The sequence below is a fragment of the Didymosphaeria variabile genome (assembly GCF_027946475.1).
Source record: "Didymosphaeria variabile strain IMI 356815 chromosome Unknown scaffold_6, whole genome shotgun sequence".
NCBI classification, from domain to species: domain Eukaryota; kingdom Fungi; phylum Ascomycota; class Dothideomycetes; order Pleosporales; family Didymosphaeriaceae; genus Didymosphaeria; species Didymosphaeria variabile.
In genome coordinates, this window is record NW_026611625.1 from 1,748,912 (window position 1) to 1,766,603 (window position 17,692).

General features: G+C 52.2%; 7 protein-coding genes across 7 annotated transcripts; 4 read left to right on the forward strand and 3 right to left on the reverse strand.

Moving 5' to 3' along the window:
- Positions 1-2,489: 2,489 nt before the first annotated feature.
- N0V89_008482 (uncharacterized protein) lies at positions 2,490-3,143 on the forward strand (the record flags this gene model as incomplete). Its single annotated transcript, XM_056217237.1, has 1 exon — positions 2,490-3,143. One exon carries the CDS (start codon positions 2,490-2,492, stop codon positions 3,141-3,143), a length of 654 nt encoding a protein of 217 aa, XP_056068793.1.
- Positions 3,144-7,039: 3,896 nt separating this feature from the next.
- On the reverse strand, positions 7,040-8,831 carry TYR1 (prephenate dehydrogenase (NADP(+)); the record flags this gene model as incomplete). Its single annotated transcript, XM_056217238.1, has 4 exons — positions 7,040-7,330; positions 7,383-8,131; positions 8,183-8,412; positions 8,746-8,831. The coding sequence occupies 4 exons, from the start codon at positions 8,829-8,831 to the stop codon at positions 7,040-7,042; spliced, it is 1,356 nt and encodes a 451-aa protein (XP_056068794.1).
- A 239-nt stretch (positions 8,832-9,070) lies between these two features.
- On the forward strand, positions 9,071-9,687 carry RPS14B (ribosomal 40S subunit protein S14B; the record flags this gene model as incomplete). Its single annotated transcript, XM_056217239.1, has 3 exons — positions 9,071-9,118; positions 9,246-9,420; positions 9,476-9,687. 3 exons carry the CDS (start codon positions 9,071-9,073, stop codon positions 9,685-9,687), a joined length of 435 nt encoding a protein of 144 aa, XP_056068795.1.
- A 258-nt stretch (positions 9,688-9,945) lies between these two features.
- Positions 9,946-10,989, reverse strand: N0V89_008485 (uncharacterized protein; the record flags this gene model as incomplete). Its single annotated transcript, XM_056217240.1, has 1 exon — positions 9,946-10,989. One exon carries the CDS (start codon positions 10,987-10,989, stop codon positions 9,946-9,948), a length of 1,044 nt encoding a protein of 347 aa, XP_056068796.1.
- Positions 10,990-11,628: 639 nt separating this feature from the next.
- Positions 11,629-13,656, forward strand: N0V89_008486 (uncharacterized protein; the record flags this gene model as incomplete). Its single annotated transcript, XM_056217241.1, has 2 exons — positions 11,629-11,692; positions 11,741-13,656. The coding sequence occupies 2 exons, from the start codon at positions 11,629-11,631 to the stop codon at positions 13,654-13,656; spliced, it is 1,980 nt and encodes a 659-aa protein (XP_056068797.1).
- A 318-nt stretch (positions 13,657-13,974) lies between these two features.
- Positions 13,975-14,659, reverse strand: PFY1 (profilin, required for normal timing of actin polymerization in response to thermal stress; the record flags this gene model as incomplete). Its single annotated transcript, XM_056217242.1, has 5 exons — positions 13,975-14,109; positions 14,203-14,346; positions 14,445-14,529; positions 14,579-14,594; positions 14,647-14,659. 5 exons carry the CDS (start codon positions 14,657-14,659, stop codon positions 13,975-13,977), a joined length of 393 nt encoding a protein of 130 aa, XP_056068798.1.
- Positions 14,660-16,287: 1,628 nt separating this feature from the next.
- Positions 16,288-16,872, forward strand: N0V89_008488 (uncharacterized protein; the record flags this gene model as incomplete). The annotated part of the gene is made up of 1 exon (XM_056217243.1): positions 16,288-16,872. The coding sequence occupies one exon, from the start codon at positions 16,288-16,290 to the stop codon at positions 16,870-16,872; it is 585 nt and encodes a 194-aa protein (XP_056068799.1).
- Between the last annotated feature and the right edge of the window lie 820 nt (positions 16,873-17,692).

Consider the following 17,692-nt stretch of genomic DNA (forward strand, 5'->3'; position numbering starts at 1 on the left):
TCTCTCTCCACCGTCAACCGCTCACAGGATCAGGCACGCTACATCGGTATCGACCTTTAGATCTCGTCTCAGCCCTCCGAGCCCCAGACCTCAGCTTCAGGTGTTCTGGTCATCACTTTCTTTTCGATATCTGACGAACCATAGCCCCGCTATTCCCTGCGAGAGCACATGAACCGGATCGCACGTCTCTATTAAGTCTATTGCTGTAAGGCATTACAGTCCTAATTCGAGCTACCATGACCATTGCGAATGCAAGGCTCAATCAACGCGGCCCCTGCAGCGACGCGGAGTTGCACCATTTCGTAAATCATACGTTTAATTTCAGCCATCATCCACAGAGCTCCATACAGATGAGCCCAGCAGCATGACAGCTCCTCGTAGACCGACGGTACCATCGAAGCTGAGGATGATGTTTCAAGCATGAGTTGTACTTGATAACTCAACATCTCTTCTATCAGTCTTAGGCTTATCGTCTTTCCATTGTTTAAATCCGCAAGTGTATGGCTGTCACGCAGCTCTACTACGAGGCATCCCGGCCAGGTATTCCTGTGGTATTTGAAGTATGAATCAAGACGCCTAACTCTTGCTTCCGGTCATCCTGTCGTTACTCACTACAGTCGAAGTCCAAACAACCTCTAGAGGCTCAAACCCCATCTCCTGCACGACAACAGCATTGATCGGTTCCGTACCGGTCCTTCAAAGCCGCCAAGCACCATGGAATTCTCATCCGAGATGCAAGTATGTTCCATTCCCCTGACGTTTCGTTGCACAGCCACCTACAAAGCTACCACAAATCTCGATGTGGCCATGATTGACTCCGTCACTCATACAGGTCCTCGGGGCTGTTGCTGCCGTCATATCAGCCTTCTTTGGCGCGGCTGGGATGGTCGCGAATCTGAAGAAGAAACGATCTCTGCATCATACCGACCTTGAACAAGACAAAAGAACACGGTTGCAAATATCTCTCGAGACTGCGGAGCTTCAATTGAGTTTTCGATTTTCTGCAGAAGAAGCGCGATTCGGAGATATTGTCCGTGTAGGAGATGGTCCGTTCCCACCACGTTTTCCGAAGTCCGAGCAAGCGAAGTTCTACTAACAGCATCGCAGCTATTGCACGCGACAGGTTGCTTCATACCGCTGTAGTGATACAGACCGACATAATCATGAAGCTGCAACTTGCCGCTAAGTATGAAAATGCTGTGGTTGATTGCAACACACTCCAAGCCGCCGCGGTCACGAATCGTAAAGCTGCAATCGACGCTTTAAATGGACTGAAACAGAGGATTCTCCTGCAGAGGCCCTCATTCTGTGCATTTTCCGCCACGATTGACCTTTGTGGTGATCCGCGCGGCTCTTCTACGTCAAGGCCAGCCTCGCGGAGTATCTCACCTAGTTCCATATCGGGTGTCTCTTGTCCCAATCCGGTTAGCAGCCCTGCAAATGGAGATTCGTCTACCGGACTATCTTCCTTTCTAGTCCGTTACTTTTACGAAGAATGTAGGGGCAGGGCTGGACTCAATACTCAAAACCACGACCAGTGCCTCGCTTCTGTAGCCAAATGCAATACCCCTTCACCAGCACTTCGCTACTCACCATCCCCACAGAGGACGATATCACAAGAGCGGGCTCTTGACATGAAGTACGTGGACGAGATCATCTCAGCTTGTCAGACATTAAGAATAGAAGGCGGTAGAGCAGACGCGCTAGCAAAATTGACTGGTAACAAAGACCATTCGAAGAGGGACACATTGGCCGCGCTAGGAGGTATTTATCAGCATCAGCGTGACTCCATGGCGCTTCATAAGGACGCACTTCGACTGCTCAAGGAGCTGCCACCATTACCCAAGCGCGAAACTACAGAGTATTCCGCCTACAACCACAGCTTTCCCGATCATGACGACAACCGTCGATTGAACGAATGGGTCGAACAACAACGTCAGCAACCTCGACCTGTACCCACAGTGTCGAGATGGTCATCAACATCAGCTGGAAGCTCTAGTATCTCGGAGGACACTGTATATTCGTCCAATCCTCCGTCGCTATATCACTGTGACACTAGGTCCTCGCGAACCTCCGAAGCGTTGCCTACCGAATTGGCTTCTCCTCCGACCCAATACGCTCCGAGCAAGCCAAGCTCTGCGCATGGTACAAAGCCTTTCTGCTCGGACGACACTATGAAACCGCAACGCTATTACGCTTCTCTTGCTTCATCGCGCACCCAATCTCCGGCTCGTAAAGTAAACTCACGCACGAACTCTCCCATGCGCCAAGTCAGATCCCGCGCGCATTCTTCCGTGGGCCAGATTCATTGCCGCACGGATATCCATTCCCGCACTGAGTCTCCTGTTCGTCAGCCTCTTCCACGCTGTCTCACACCGACGTCCGCGTTCGAACGTCCTCATACACCCTCAAGTGATACCAGGAGTCTGTATGGCAGTCGGTGTGCATCTCCTGAGCCTCGCGGCCGCTCTCACCTCGACACGGCACCTATGCTCCATCTTCTCCGCCCCGTCCCGTCGTCATCTCAACTTTCCGTCACGCCCTCTGTGATATCCACCATCACGACCGCCGCGCAAGAGAAAATGATGAGCGGACGTCCGTGCAAAGATAACAACTACTGGGGCTTCTGCAAAGGCGCCTGGGCAACCCGCGAAGATGAAAGTAAGGGTCTTGTTCTCATATCAAGACCAGAAGGGATGTTCAAGTCAAGTCAGGCATGGCAATGCCGCCACTGCCTTTTCGAAGGTCTGTCATGCAGCGTCCCGCATCCGACTAAGAAAAACAAAAAGGAGGCTATTCTCGATGACCAGATTCGTACTTCTACGATGGGGATCCGATATCGTTGGTCTTTCCTGGCAAAGTCGCACGTCAAGAAGACTAGCTACTCAGTTGGTGGGCGGAATGGTGCGGGTGAGGAAACGGAGTGTAACTTTGGCTGCGTCATTTGCAGTGTGGAGGGCAATGTGACTGGCATCTACGGCAGTGCGGAAGCGCTCATGGATCACATCGCGAATGAGCATGTTTATGCCGGAAATATGAACCATATGACCATGATGAGGAGTAAGGTCATTGTTGGGCGGACCGCGGGGGAAGGGGAAGAATGGGACGTCAATATTCCGAGCCAGGAGTCCTTGATTTTCTAAGCGCTGGGCCGGTTCCTGGTATGACTTGCATTGTCTGGAGTTTTGTTGCTTTGAAAATTTCTTCAGAACCATCGGGCACATATATTTCCTCTGATACCCTAGCTTGCAAGTAGCTGTTTCGCAAGGCCAATGTGCCGATGTACTTTACCTATGGAGAAATCTAATAATAGACCTCGTCGTTTCGAACCCGCAACTCATATCAGCCAGGTTCATCGCTCTCGGCAAACCTTTATAACAAGCTTCCCAAAAGAGAGCCTCGATGTCCACACATGACTATGACAGCGCGTTGCGGGCCTCGCGCTAGTCACCAGTAGTGGAAGGGTCCAACCGGGCGCACTTTCCTCATAAACATGCTCCTCCCATCTCTACACTTCCGAGTTCCTCAACACATTCATGCCCGTTCCTCGTTCTCTATCACCAACATTGCAAACCATCATGGCGGCCGTAGCTGAGGCTCTATCAGCGTCCAGACGAGCAAAATGCATACATGCTAGCCCTAGTAGCACTCTCCCAGAGTACGCGGCCCATCTAACGAAAAGTCCCGGTTAGGGTCGGCCACATTCTAGATACACAAGGGCCTCATTTGTCAGCAAATAGTATTCTCTTGACGAGCGCTTGGTGGATATTGGAAGAATTGGACGCGCAAGTGTGAGGCTTCTACGAACCGAGCACTGCCAAAGCCTAAATAGCTCTCTTCTATTCCAGTGACGCCCTTGTGCAATGAAAGGTACAGGAACTTGAATTTGCTTAGCTATAAGGACGTGAAAAAGCAATGCAAACTTCACGTACTCGCGAACGAATTGCAAGACACAAAGAGCAAGAACGCGATTATCAATGGTATGTTGTTACTTTACTATATCGGGGATGAGGTGTACATAGTGAGAAAAGGGACTATCATTTTGATTTACAAGAACGCTCCTAAGTCTTGCCTTCTTAGGAGATTCCTTATCAACGCTTATGTCCTTCAACTTGAGGCTTATACACCGACTAGTTCCCGAGAAGTTTCTTTGCGACCTACTTGACATGTTAACAACGAGCAGACAGTCCGAGGCTGCTGAATATGAATGTCTCGTTAACGCAAGCGTTTGTTATTGCGCGGATCCAGCATCTGAGGATGATGGACAGGTGGATAGTCACATAACTCTCAGATCTCGCGGCAGCGAGAGTCGACTCGACCAGGTTCAGACATCTGCAATGTATGCATACTCCAGCTATCACCATATAAATAACAAGTGGCCAAGGGAACACTTGATATGCTGTTCTTGTGTCATACTTGTATCTGCACACGCCTTATACTAGACACTCTACTGGTCTATGCGCAGGCGAAGCAGGAGCTTTTGCTGAACATCGATTTCGTGTTCGGTCACCCGTATTGTGATATACATCCAACAGTCGCGCAAAAAATCACCTCCCACCTTGTAGATGCGATGCCAATCTGGTCGCGCGATGAGGGAAAAATGATGGCCAAAGATGTTGGTTACCTCCAGCTTCAGAAAATCGTTGGAAACCTGGACCCAGACAAAAGAACGGTGGATTCACTTATACCTCGATTTTGCGTCTGAGATAGTGTTTTGGTATCCAAATCTATCGTTCGAATTGGCTTACAGGCGGCCCAGGTCCGCAGCAAACGCAATCTCGTGGACATGACCATGGGGCCTAGGGATGTTCCCCTGGCCTCATCATCGTGCTTCGCCTACCAACAATAACAAGCAGCAGGGTAGTTTTTTTCTCATTACTAGAGTACCTTGATGATGGCCATAGCCAGCACAGCCGCATGGGCTTGGATGGGATCCGGCGGCGTATCTGTCTCCTCTTGATTCAGAACCTAAATACCAGATGTGTAAATAACTGCAGCTGACTTGGACCCCTTGCTTCCCTTTATATGGAGATAATTACTTCAAAAACAAATCCCGTACTTCTACTCTCCCAGTCTGCTTCTCAAACTTCGCGTGCTCCCCTCAGAACATCATTGCCAATGAGAACCTTCCAGCGCTCTTCATCATCATAAATTGCAGATCGTGAGAAAAGCTTGCCCCAGCAGCCTTTTACCCATCCAATGCATAGCAAGAAATGGTCAAAGATCTGCAGTCTTGGATTGCAGACCCAACTTTGTTTCGCCACCACCCAAACGAGGTGGCTTGATCCTCAGCCTAAATTCTGAGATAGGAATTACACCAGGTTGCGTTTTCAGCGCCGTATCCTAGGTTCCTATATACAGTAGTCAGGAGTAACTTTACAGTGTCATCATTAGGAGAGGCAGCGATCGCATTGCCAGGCAGTTTTGCCGCAAACCGTCAATTGCCGCGTTTAATGAACTTCCCCGCCTGCGCATGCAGAGGCAGGATCCCACCAATACATTCAACCTACCGGTCGCCTTCACCTTTAGGAAGGTACTGAGACAAACGCATGGATTCCCGTCAACCCAGAATTCTTTTTGGGATAGGATCCCTTGACATTGGTAACTAGGAGACCCGTAAAACCCTCGACAATGCCACGCCCTGGCCCCTGGAGATGTTTGCAGGGTAAACATAATTTTTCGCGATCTTAACGTAGCCAATTCTAGTGTTCGTTTGCGAACGGTCTGACCGTGCATGTAGTCATACATATTTCGCTGCTCTGGTAGTCGCGTGATGAGTTCGGACTGGTCCCATGTTGGCCAGTCATGGCTGTCGAAGACTACATCAGATTAGTAGCCAAAGAGAAAAATATGGTCACCGAGGTACTGGGACCAGGCTCTTGCGTCTCGAACTTGAGCGCCTTGAAAGGTGACAATGTTGTGTATACAATTGCTTACCGTCTCAGGTATACAACGAACCTAGACGGCTGGAAGGTAGAAATTGATCACAGTAGGTGTCCCAGCACCTAGTCCACTCTGAAAGACGATGCCCACTCCATCGATGATCAGTCCTTCTCCAGCTTTTTGAACGGGAGTGTTGGATGGAATGAGCGATGTTTTTCCAATACTGTATGCCTTTCCAAAACTAGTGCCGATGTGTTCTTTCGGGCCTCTGCTTAGTGGGAATCCACAAGCAAGAATGGGGATGTAGTGACCTGGCTCGCCTTCGAAGCGGCCCTGAGCACCCATATCGTGATCAACGTGCGAATGTATCATAGCTTCTATTTTGCGCCCTCAGCCTTGGTGATGCTGATAGATGTCCAAAGCTGCTTTAGCACACTCTCAACTAACCAATGGGTCAATGACCATGATACCTCTTTTCCTTCCACGAAGGTGATATTGGATAAGTCGAATACTGGTACTTGACATAAGCTGAGAACAATCTCAAAGAGGCTTTGTGTCGAGTCTCACTGTCCTTGGCGCCAGAGACCTGGGTCTTTCGTGGTAGGGCAATCATCCGGAGGAAACTAAACTCGTCGATGTCCCAGACGAATTTGCCGTTCTCATCCTTGATAATGGCAGGTTCAAGCTTGGCGATAAAATCGCGTTCTGCATCTCCAAAATCTCTTCGATCTTGGAAGTATGGTGACAATGCCAAACAAATGAGGTTCGTTTGCGAAGAAACTCAGTTCGCAAGACGCGCCTCAGTATCTGCCTGGCATATACGCCAGCTTAAAGTATGATTTCCGGTCTTGACAGATGGAATTCCTGCTAAACTTCTATTGGTGCTAATGTCATAATCATTCTCACCATGACCTTTGATTTACCTCATCGGTCAGGATTGAAGGCTGATAGGGATCTTATCATGTGGGAGAACTTGCCGGGCTTCCGGTACACATTGTAGGGGTGGTATGGCAGCCGATGAGCCTTGAACAACGTGAATGCGGTTGCGTATCAGGACTCAAGTTGGGTTACGTAATTAATTAGTACATGTATCAGTATCCCATATGCCGTGCAATGCACCGCGCAGTCCAGACCTGAACCCTCAACAACATAACCACTACGTCTCCCTCTCCCTCGTTTGTGCCAAGATCGTCTTGATCATCTCATTGCCCACCTTCGTCGCGTCCGGAAACCTAGGCTCAAAGTACTTCTGAATAGCTTCGAACTTCTCTCTGTACCCATCAAAGTTGCCCAGCGTAACGCGGCTACTCCAGTCGCGAGCTGCAAAGGTGAACTCCAGGTCATCGTGGCGGAACGTGTTGTCATCGATGGCAGTATCAATGGCTTCTTCGAGAAGCTTATTGTTGCGGAAGAGGTACTCAGTGATACCGAGCCACATGCGGAAAAGCTGTAGACTGTCAGCGATCAGGGCCAAAGAAGATGAACAGTGATGAACGTACCGGTGTAGAGCATATCATATGATCGTAAGGCACAATACCCAGCTTCCACCAACAGTCCACCATGGCCAGCAGGCTAAGATGGTTGTTCTTAAGTCGCTGCTCGGGTAACTCACCGAGCGAGAACTGGTTCAGCACATCCTCCTTAAGCAGAATCTCTTGCTTACTAGGCCTCGCTGTATGAAAGACCGCCTCTCTGGCCGCCATGATACGATTCCTCAACTCCTCTCTATGGCCGCCAAGCATCAACTTGTACAACTCAGTGACTGACTGAGCATACTGCTTGATCTGTTTCTGCGCATCGGGGTTGAGGATTGCAAGACCTGCGTAGACGTGCCATTTCGCTGCATAAATACGAAGTGTGATATTGATCTTGACGTTCTCTATACCACCGATGTAGCGCGCAGTCTCCCAAGGGAACTGGTTGTTGGCGTTCCATGCAGCGCCCATGCTGAGGAAGGCAGCGTGGGTTACAGCTTGTGTGTCTGCTGTGATGCGGTCATGCTGCTCACCCGTGAGATAGACGTGGGTCGAGTTTAGACACGATAGCACCATCTCTACGAATTCGAAAGCTTCGTCGGTGGCTCTGTGCTTAATGAGGACCAGTGGTTGCCCTTTCGGATCAACTTTGGGTCCATGCAGAGAATGGCAGGAGACGATGTGGACATCGGAAGGGAGGTGTCTTTCAAAGGCCGCGATTTCTGGGGCTTTGCAAGATGTCTGACCTCCTACAATGGCGCCGAGCTTAGTTGCTAGTGACACTTGTTAGTGATGACACACATGGATGGGACGGTGTTGCATACAAGGGCCGAATTGCTTCACGACAGCATCGATGTTCTTCGCTTCGACACTGTAGATGATATAGTCGCTAACTCGAGACACGAGATGACCGGTTCGCAAGATTTCAACGTTTGGCTGGTACAAGCTCAGCACGGCTCTATTGGTATACGAAGTACATGATGGATGTCCTACTCTACTCCGAAACTCCTCCACTAATGCCTCAAACCTTTCCGGCATGTCACACGCATTGACTCTGAGCTGGAGGTTAGCATATGCAACAACAGCATGATTCAAACGGGATTTCTATGAGGCAATCAGTCAGCAGGGTCCGAAACAAGCTTGTAGCAAACTTGGAAGAACTTGGACGGAGATCAGAGGTGTATATATTAGGTAGCGAGAATTCACATCATTGGCAGCACGTGCCTGCTACCCGCAACCAAGACGGCGACAGGACAGACACGCGTCACACTCGAGCCAAATGCACTCACAGTCATCATAACAAGAGAATGGGAAACGATGGGGGCGCGTGACTTACCGAGAGAATCCGGACATCGCCCGTCCACGCAACCAGAGCAGCGGGACTCACTTCCAGCCGGCCGCACTTAAGCGCCAGGCATACATCTTCCCCATGTCCCCCATGCCGATGATACCGATGCTCTTCTTTGCCTCCATGGTGACAATGTTGCGCCCGAATTGAGGCTGCAGTGAGGTGTTGAAAGCCTGAGCATGGCGGCTGGGAATGAGAAAGGGACCCGCAAGCTGCAGAAGTTTTAGTTCGGCGCTGAGGCGCTAGGGTTCGGAAAATCTCTGTCGCCGACACACAGCAATTTGCAAGCGAGGCGCGAACTTCTTGAACCTCGATCGTCCACCACCAACGCCCACCCCTCCGACAAACTAATTCCACAGTCAACATGCCTCCCAAGAAGAAGGTCGAGCGCGGTGCGCAGGAGAACATCCAGGTGTGTGTTATCGTGCGCAGCGACGATTGACTTGTGCTAACGGTTGTGACAGCTTGGACCCCAGGTCCGCGAGGCAAGTTGAATCTGCAAGCGATAGCGTGGGAACACGTATTGACCGTTTGAGCAGGGCGAGCTTGTTTTCGGCGTTGCCCGTATTTTCGCTTCCTTCAACGACACCTTCGTCCACATCACCGATCTGTCGGGCCGCGAAACCATCTCCCGTGTCACCGGCGGCATGAAGGTCAAGGCTGACCGTGACGAGTCCTCTCCTTACGCTGCCATGTTGGCGGCTCAGGACGTTGGTACGTCAAGTGAACACTGTAGAAGGAAGCAGTGTCGGAAACTGACTCGAGATAGCTGCCCGCTGCAAGGAGCTCGGCATCACTGCCCTCCACGTCAAGATCAGGGCTACTGGTGGTAACGGCACCAAGACCCCCGGCCCCGGTGCCCAGTCCGCCCTCCGCGCTCTCGCCCGTGCCGGTATGCGCATTGGCCGTATCGAGGATGTCACACCCACCCCGTCCGACTCGACCAGAAGGAAGGGTGGTCGCCGTGGTCGCCGTCTCTGAGCCTGTGCGGGGTTCTTTATGGCGCTGGTGGAGGTTGCATGGCATGGCTTATGGTGTTCATGACCGGATCAAAAATTACGCGGGGAACGGCTACTGCAGCCTGGTCTCCATGTTGAACTCGGCTCGGATGAAATAGTCAAGGCAGTTCAACAGAACTTTTCTGAATCAACGAACTTGCCGCCCATGAATGAAGTGATGGAAGATTATCTACACATTACTATGATGGTGGTATCTATATGGTGTCGTGAGGCACAATCGTCAAATATCTACGACCTGGACAGGATTTCCTAGTTTCCCAGTATTGGCATACACTTGCGCAGCGTTGACCATGATGGTGTGTGTTGCCTTGCCGCCCCATACTCGGTCCCATATCAGTTCACGCAGTCCTCGGTAGACAACTCTGAACGTATTCCACCAGAGGTAAGGGTTCAACAAGCCCTGAAACCATCGTGACTGGATTCGCATCCCCTTCTCATAAGCGTCGTGACACCCATCCCACCAAACGACCTCTTGCCCCGCACCCCAGTGCACGTGCCCAAAAACATGCAGTGTAGGTTTCACCCTCTTCACCTCCTTCGCCAAATGCTCGCAGCCCATTCCACTCGGCAACGACAAATCCATATGATACTTTGGGGGCGTGTGTGTAACCAGGATATCCGTATCTTCCGGCACAGTCTCAGACCACGCATCTCTCCCTCTAGGATACTGAAACGCATGTACATTCATATCGCCACAAGCCGGTATCTGCGGCGCACCATAGATCCTGAGTCTCCTTGATTTCGTTTCCCTTGCCAGCAAATCCGTCTCCTCGTTATCCGAGCTGGGCGGCTCCACCTCGATGCTGAGGCTAAGTCTGCGGTGCTGCAGGTAGTGCACACGCTTCCAGTCTATCGTGCCGGCTCTCTGATCCTCGCATAGGGACGGGCGCGTGCGTGGATCGAGGTACGTGTCGTGGTTTCCGCTTATCACTACTATCTCTTTGTGGGGTAAACTGGATAACCAGTCTACCTGCTTTTGTATATCGGGTATGCTACCATCTACGGTCATGTCGCCCGCGTGGATGAGAACATCGCCATCGGGGACTTCGTCGATAGCGTGATCGTGTGTATCGGAAATGCATACTATGCGTATGGGAGGCTTTGACGGCGTGGGGACGGATCGCAGCGAGGTGATCATATGGTACGCATGATAGAGCAGTAGCTTCACAGGAGCTTGGAAGACGAGGCGAGCGAAAGGTGCGGGTTCAAAGGGGTCTGGAGGTGAGGTTCTGGCTTTCCGCCATGGAAGAGGACCGAGGACCATGACGGTGTCGAGGTCGGTACTGGTCAGATATCGTGGATATACTCGAGCTTGTGAGGCTAGTAATACTGGATACCAGTGAGTTGCATCGGACTACCGTTCACCGTCATCGAAGTGCGTGAGTATTCATGGCGTGACGCTGGCCGTACCTAGGTACACGAGAATCGAAGCTTCGCCGCGGGCGGAACAGTAAAAGGCGCATGTGGGCCAGGGTCTACGCTAGTGCATTGACGCCACAAGCGCCAGTGCAGCCGTGGCTTGACTCCCGCGACAAGCTTACCCATCCCATGCTCCACCACCATGAGGACTACCAACTAAACTCAAGTGTACCTCGTGCATACCATCGCACATGTGCTTGCCATACACAAGATCCCACTGTTGTGCTCACCGGTCCGCAACACTTAGGAAAGTCGGTGACTCGCCCATGCATGGCGATCCTCGTAATGGATGGAGGCTGAGCGCCAGGGCAGACACGGCGCTTGCCACGGCGTTGCACGAGAAAGGCCTTGCCAAAGCCTTGTGGGATTCAGGTTGTAGCCTGCTGCCCTTCCGGTTCCTATAGATTCCCAGCCTGCTCGAGGTCATTCCGTTCCTGTTCTTTGACTGCCTGTGTTGCGAGACTTGGACTAGACTTCAGAATCGATGGCAGAACTAGCTCTCGCAGCCGTGTCACTAACCTTCCAAGTCTTCTCAGGATGCATACAGGGTAATTAATGTACGCCTCCGCTTCAGCCACATTTCTAATAAGTTTCAGGCTACGAACTCATTACAGATGCGAAGCACATGCCTTCTGACTGCCAGTACCTCCGCGTGCGTCTAAAAACCGAGCAATACCGACTCCTCGACTGGGCCGATGTCGTCCGCCTCGACGAGACAGATGATAACCTTTTAATTTCAAATTCATCAAAAGGCCTGCTTCTCGATGTACTCGACCAACAGCGCCGTCTTCTGCACCAGTTCGGGCGCCTGGACGAGAAGTACAAGAAGCTTTCGAAGCCGCTGTTAGTCGACTATGTTGAAGAGCACGATGGTCGATTACCTGAACCACCCGCTTATGCTCCTGCAGACGACTCCCCTACAGTCAGGAGAGTTGATTCGGAATTCCGAACGCGGTTTCCGCAGTCGCAGGTGTTGCTGAAGAAAAGTGTGGACTGGGCGAAGAAGAGCACGAAAGTCCCTAGGAAGCTGAAATGGGCTACCTTTGACAGAACGAAGATCGAAGGCTTGGTCTTGAAATTGACGAGCTTCAACGATTTCATGCGCGACATGCTGAATTCGGCGCAGCTGGAAAGTCTGTTCGTTAAACAGGAACGCACAGAATTCCAGATCATGCAACTGAACAGCAGTATTCAGAACCTCGTCCAGATCTTCGAATCTACGACGCTCCAAATGAAGAGGGGACAGAGAAGGTCGCGGCATGTGACCAACCCCGTGCGAGCGTACATGCGATCCCAAGGCCTGGATGACCTCGACGACGAATACGTGGAGACATCCAAGCCAGGACTGCAGAGCCTGGCTGCTCTCGCGCAATTCAAGGCCCTTAACTCCGCGATCCAAGATCCCAACGTCTTCACAGACGAGTTCACAAACAGTATCGCGCTCTCCCACAGCGCCTCGGAAACCCTTAACGTCGAGCTCTCACGCGCACACATCAGTATCCTCTCCCCCACCGACCCAGACTCAGCCCCGGAAAGCCACCGCGAAGAAGCCTTCTACCAACCGCCCCACGCCCGCAAAACTTCCGTATGGATCGAATGGAAAACCTACGAACCACCACCCTTCCAGCCGACTGGCCCCGACCCCAAAATCCTCGAGCGTGTGAAAGCCCTCGCCGCGCTTCTCAAGGAAAACAACCGAACAGACCAATTCCGGGCACCCCATTGCCTAGGCTACTTCCAAGATATCAATGAAGAAACAGGCGAAGACCACTGCCGCTTCGGCCTCGTGTTTGAGAAGCCGGCGTCCGCGCACCCGTCCACGCGCCCCATGTCCTTGCACACTTTGCTTACGAGTAAGGATATCGATATGCCGAGTCTGACGGACCGTATCGCACTTATGCGTCTGCTCTCCGAGACTCTCGAGCGCCTGCACGCGGTGAACTGGCTGCACAAAGGCCTGCGCTCGTCTAACATATTGTTCTTCTCTGACTGCGGACCCGCGGAGGTCAATTATGCTGATCCGTTTGTATCGGGCTTTGACTACTCGCGCCCGGCGATGAACGATGACATGACAGAGAAACCGCCTGAGAATGCGTCCGCGGATATATATCGGCATCCGCGGGTGCAGGGCTCCGGCCTACGTGAATCGTCCTCGCCTTTGTCGTCATACAAGAAGTCGTATGATTTGTACGCGCTGGGTGTGATCCTGCTGGAGATTGCATATTGGAAACCAATCGACGCTATTGTGGAAATTGAGAATCTGGAGCGGGCGAAGCCGAGTTTAGTGTTTGGCGTGAGAAAGAGATTGTTGGATGTGAAGGAGCCGTTTTTGAGGTATGTGAGGAGCCACTTGGGATTTTCGGTGGAGGCGGTCGTGCGGTCGTGTCTTTTGGGGCCGCAGGCGTTTGGGTTGCGAGATGGTGTTGATGAAAAGAATGAGGAGATTGGCGCGGAGTTGCAGAAGGCATTTTATGAGAAGGTGGTTAGAAGATTTGCGCAGATGAGGATATGATCTCAAGCTGACCGATGGTGTTGCGAGGGCGTAGAGTCTCTGCAAGGTAGTCAGCTGTACGTGTATGACCAGACCACTTTAGAATTGCTCTGGAGATTCCTTGATGATACTGCGTCCATCCTTTTGCTATTGACAAACCACACGTGCTATTGTATTTCGCTATGTCAGAGATAAATCCTCCAACTTCCATATCATTGTTCATCTCTCATGTCTGTCTGTGCGGCCCCTCATTCCAAGACGTCTGGCCCACGTCACCTCAATGGAGAGGCATGCATGTAATTATCGATTCCAAGAGCATAAAATACCAACCCAGGGCGCTTAGTAGCCCATCTTCTTGAGGTACTCGCCCAGCGCGGCGACGTCGTTGAAAGCGACGGTTGTCTGGGTGTCGGCGTTGTGGTGGCCGATGAGGAGGGCCTGTGTGGTCTTGTAGGCGACGATGCCTTCCTTTCCCTGGACTTTGATCAGTTTCCGAGTCCATACAGGGGTGACTGATAGTGTGCCGAATCATATCGCGACTGTATGCGCCGCGGAGCATGTGCGTACCTTCTTGGCCTTGAGCGAGTCATCTGATGCCTCGATGGTCATGTACTTGTCGCCACTGATCTTGATGCCATTTGCGATAACACCCTTGGGGTCGCTCTTGTCGCTGAAAGAATCGGCGATTGCCTTGCGCTCAGCGTCAGAGACCTGGTGGTGTTAACATTGCCAGGGTACTCCCAGAGCTATAGTAGCAAAAGTCCTTCATCGTTCGAGGATGTCTGCATGCGAATAGAACATGGACGTACGGTGAAGCCGGCGGACGAGGCCCAGATGGCGCTTCCGGCGGCGTCGCAGATGACGGCTTTGTCGATGTTGCCAGGGCCGACGAGGCTACAGACGGATCAATAAATCTCTTATCAGGTAGTCTTGTGGTATGTACCTCTGGTCGATGTATGCTAGGGTAACCGTCAGTGCTTCATCCTCGTCGCGTCGATGCCTTGCTCTCACCTTGCCAGGACATGATGGAGGGGTTGTGCGGGCTACGGGAGCTTGTGGAGGGGTAATGCTAAAGAGAGGGGACTGATGCAAGGAACACGGAAGGCTCAGGTTAGGAACCCAGGTGGCGGGATGGGAGGAACGCTTGACTAAGCAGGCAGGTAGTGTATAGGGTCGTATGCAGAGCGGTGAAGGTTTTCTTGTTGGGCGCACAAGAAGGCAGAAAGCAGGAGGTCAGTACGGGGGGCTAGTGCAGACGCAGATGGTGGGGCAAGAGGTTTTTCTACCGCCCTGCGAGTTGCAACCCCGCCTTATTTATGCCTCCCTCGCCGGCCGTCACTGTCACGGACGCAGTCCAGCTATCCATGGCACTCCATCACGCTGGCTGCACCCGTTGCGCCATTGCCAGCGCGCCGAGTGAAGTGGGGATTCGTGCTAGGTTATGGTCGATTGGTCCCAGAGCGGCGCCATCACTGCTTGGCCATGTTATGCACAGTCGCCGATCTGAGGCTCAACGTGCTTCTTCACGCGATGAGGTGAGCCTGAGGCGTGAAGACCTGGCCAGCATGGCATGGATGCCCCATCAGGCGTTTTGCTGGAAACGGTGTAAAGCCGAGAGCTTTGCCATGTCGGAGAGCTATAGTCACGAGCTTCTGCCAAAGACTGCATCAGAAATCACTGTGCCCATATACTTGCGTATCAGCACATATATCCCACTCGGACAGTCGTGACTTCTCATTGCGGCAGTACCGCCTATACTAACTCTACAGATGGTGCTCACAATGAAGAGCCAAGTAGCTAGCAGTATCCTTTATGCTGGATAGTCCCGCCGCCGCCGCATGGAGCGCAAACGGAACAGCACCGGGGAACGCCAATCACGTGTTGCTGCTCGCGCTGGTCCAAGCTCCCGATCGATTTGCTCAGCTTCAGTCGCTATACCATGCTCTGTTCGACGCGATACTGCTGATTTACAAACAGACAGGCAAGACCACATACACCACTGGCTCGCAGCTATCATGCCCTCTGATCCTCAATCACCTACGCCAGCGCGCGACCTCAGTCGAAGCGCATCGCGCGGCCGTTCGCGCACACGATCACCAAGAGGCTCCGTTTTCGATCGATCGAGGTCGCGGACTCCGCAACGCTCCCTCACACGCTCCGGCTCACGCTCGCAATCGCAATCGCCCACGAGGTCGCAGTCTCCGCGTCGCAACGGACGACGCAGCTATACTCCAGACAGCAGAACACGCTCGCGGTCATCTAGGGGCAGGAGCCTTGCAGGGAGCCCAAGCAGAAGGAGCGGATCTCCAGCCCCGCGGAGCTCGAAGGTGAGCATATGCTTTACTTCCACATGGGACAGATCATATCGTCCAAGCCTTGCGTCGAATAAACCGTTAATTGGGAACAGATCGTAATTGAGCAACTCACGAAAAACGTCAACCAAGGCCACCTGCGCGAGATCTTTGGCAGCTACGGATCCATCAAAGACATCAAGCTGCCCCTGAATCCCGTCTGTAAGTAAAATCAACGACCTCTCGCGCGGCCTCGCAGCTAATCTTGCAGTCAACGTGAATCGAGGAACAGCCTACATACTGTACGAAGAGATCGAAGACGCCGAACGTGCGATCGCCAAGATGCATGAAGCACAGCTAGATGGAGCAAAGATCCTGGTTTCAATCGTTCTCCCCCGCCGCCGCTTCTCACGCTCACCACCCCCAATTCGTAGAGGCCCACCCCGAGATCGCGATTTCGATCATCGCCCAGGGGGGCCACCTGGAGGTTACCGACCACCTCCTATGGGCGGACCAAGGCGAGGATTTTCTCCACGCCGACGCTCTCGGTCGCCACCTGGAGCATACGGAGGCGGATATCGAGGCCGGGGAGCCAGAGGTGGAAGAGGAGGTTTCCGCGGTGGTCGAGATGACCATGGATACCGACCTAGACGCTCAATGTCTCGCTCACGATCTCGATCACCTAGACGAAGCATATCATATTCACGATCGCCCTCGAGAAGCCCACCGCCGAGGCGCGGTGGAGGAAGTAGAGGCGGTTACCGAAGGCGAGATTCTCCCCCGCGCGGAGGCGGTGGCGGTGGCGCTGGTGGTAGAAGGAGTCCAAGTTACAGTTCATACGGTAGCTACAGTCGGAGTCGAAGCAGGAGCAGGAGTCGAGGGCGTGGTCCTCCCAGGAGATAGGAATGCCGCATCGAAGATCATTACACGCTTCCACACCCGGTAGCATGTCCCAGAACATAGGAGCACCGGGTTGAGGATCATTACAGACCTTCGAGAGCTTCTCCCAGAAGAGAGGAGTACCGGCTCAAGGGTCATTGTTCGCCTCAACATATGGGAGCGTGGGAGCTCTACGTCGTGTACCCCTGAGATAAGAGCATACGATCACACCATGGATTCAGTCGACCTGTCATGAACTTCACGTGCAACAAATGGTCTCCATACAGGGAGTTGTAACCTGCTGGTGGCTCAAGCGGAGTCGATGAGGATGGGACTTTAAAATCACGGACTGCTCTTGTTACTCTTATCCATGTACAATGTGGAACGTGGAAATTATTACTGAAGAGAGCCCCGTCTATAACGGCGCACACTTGAAAATGGTCGGACGATTTGATTGCGAAATACCCAATTCAGTTAAGGTGTGTATCGTATGGTCGTTGTTATTTGTTATTATGGATTTTCAACCTGATGTGAGATAAATGTAGTAATCTGTTAAACAGCTGAGATTTTAAACCGACTGAGATCGTTCAATCGCGTGATCTTCGAGCTGCATGATGCGAGAACCAGCACATGATAGCCACTTCTATGAGTGTGCGCACTGCCTTGTTCTACAGGTTCCATATCGATGATGTGGATGTGCGGCAGGGATGGCCGCGGATCCAGATCTCGCCTATGACGTCTGCGGGCGCCCGCACCGGGAGCTTGGTCGAACATCACACAGCTTCCCTGTCCTTTAAAGCTGGAGCGGCGCGGTCCCTCTACAACAAATATTCTCCCTCTCAATTTCAGAATCTCACGTAAACAAGCTCTACTTGAGCTGACCAGGC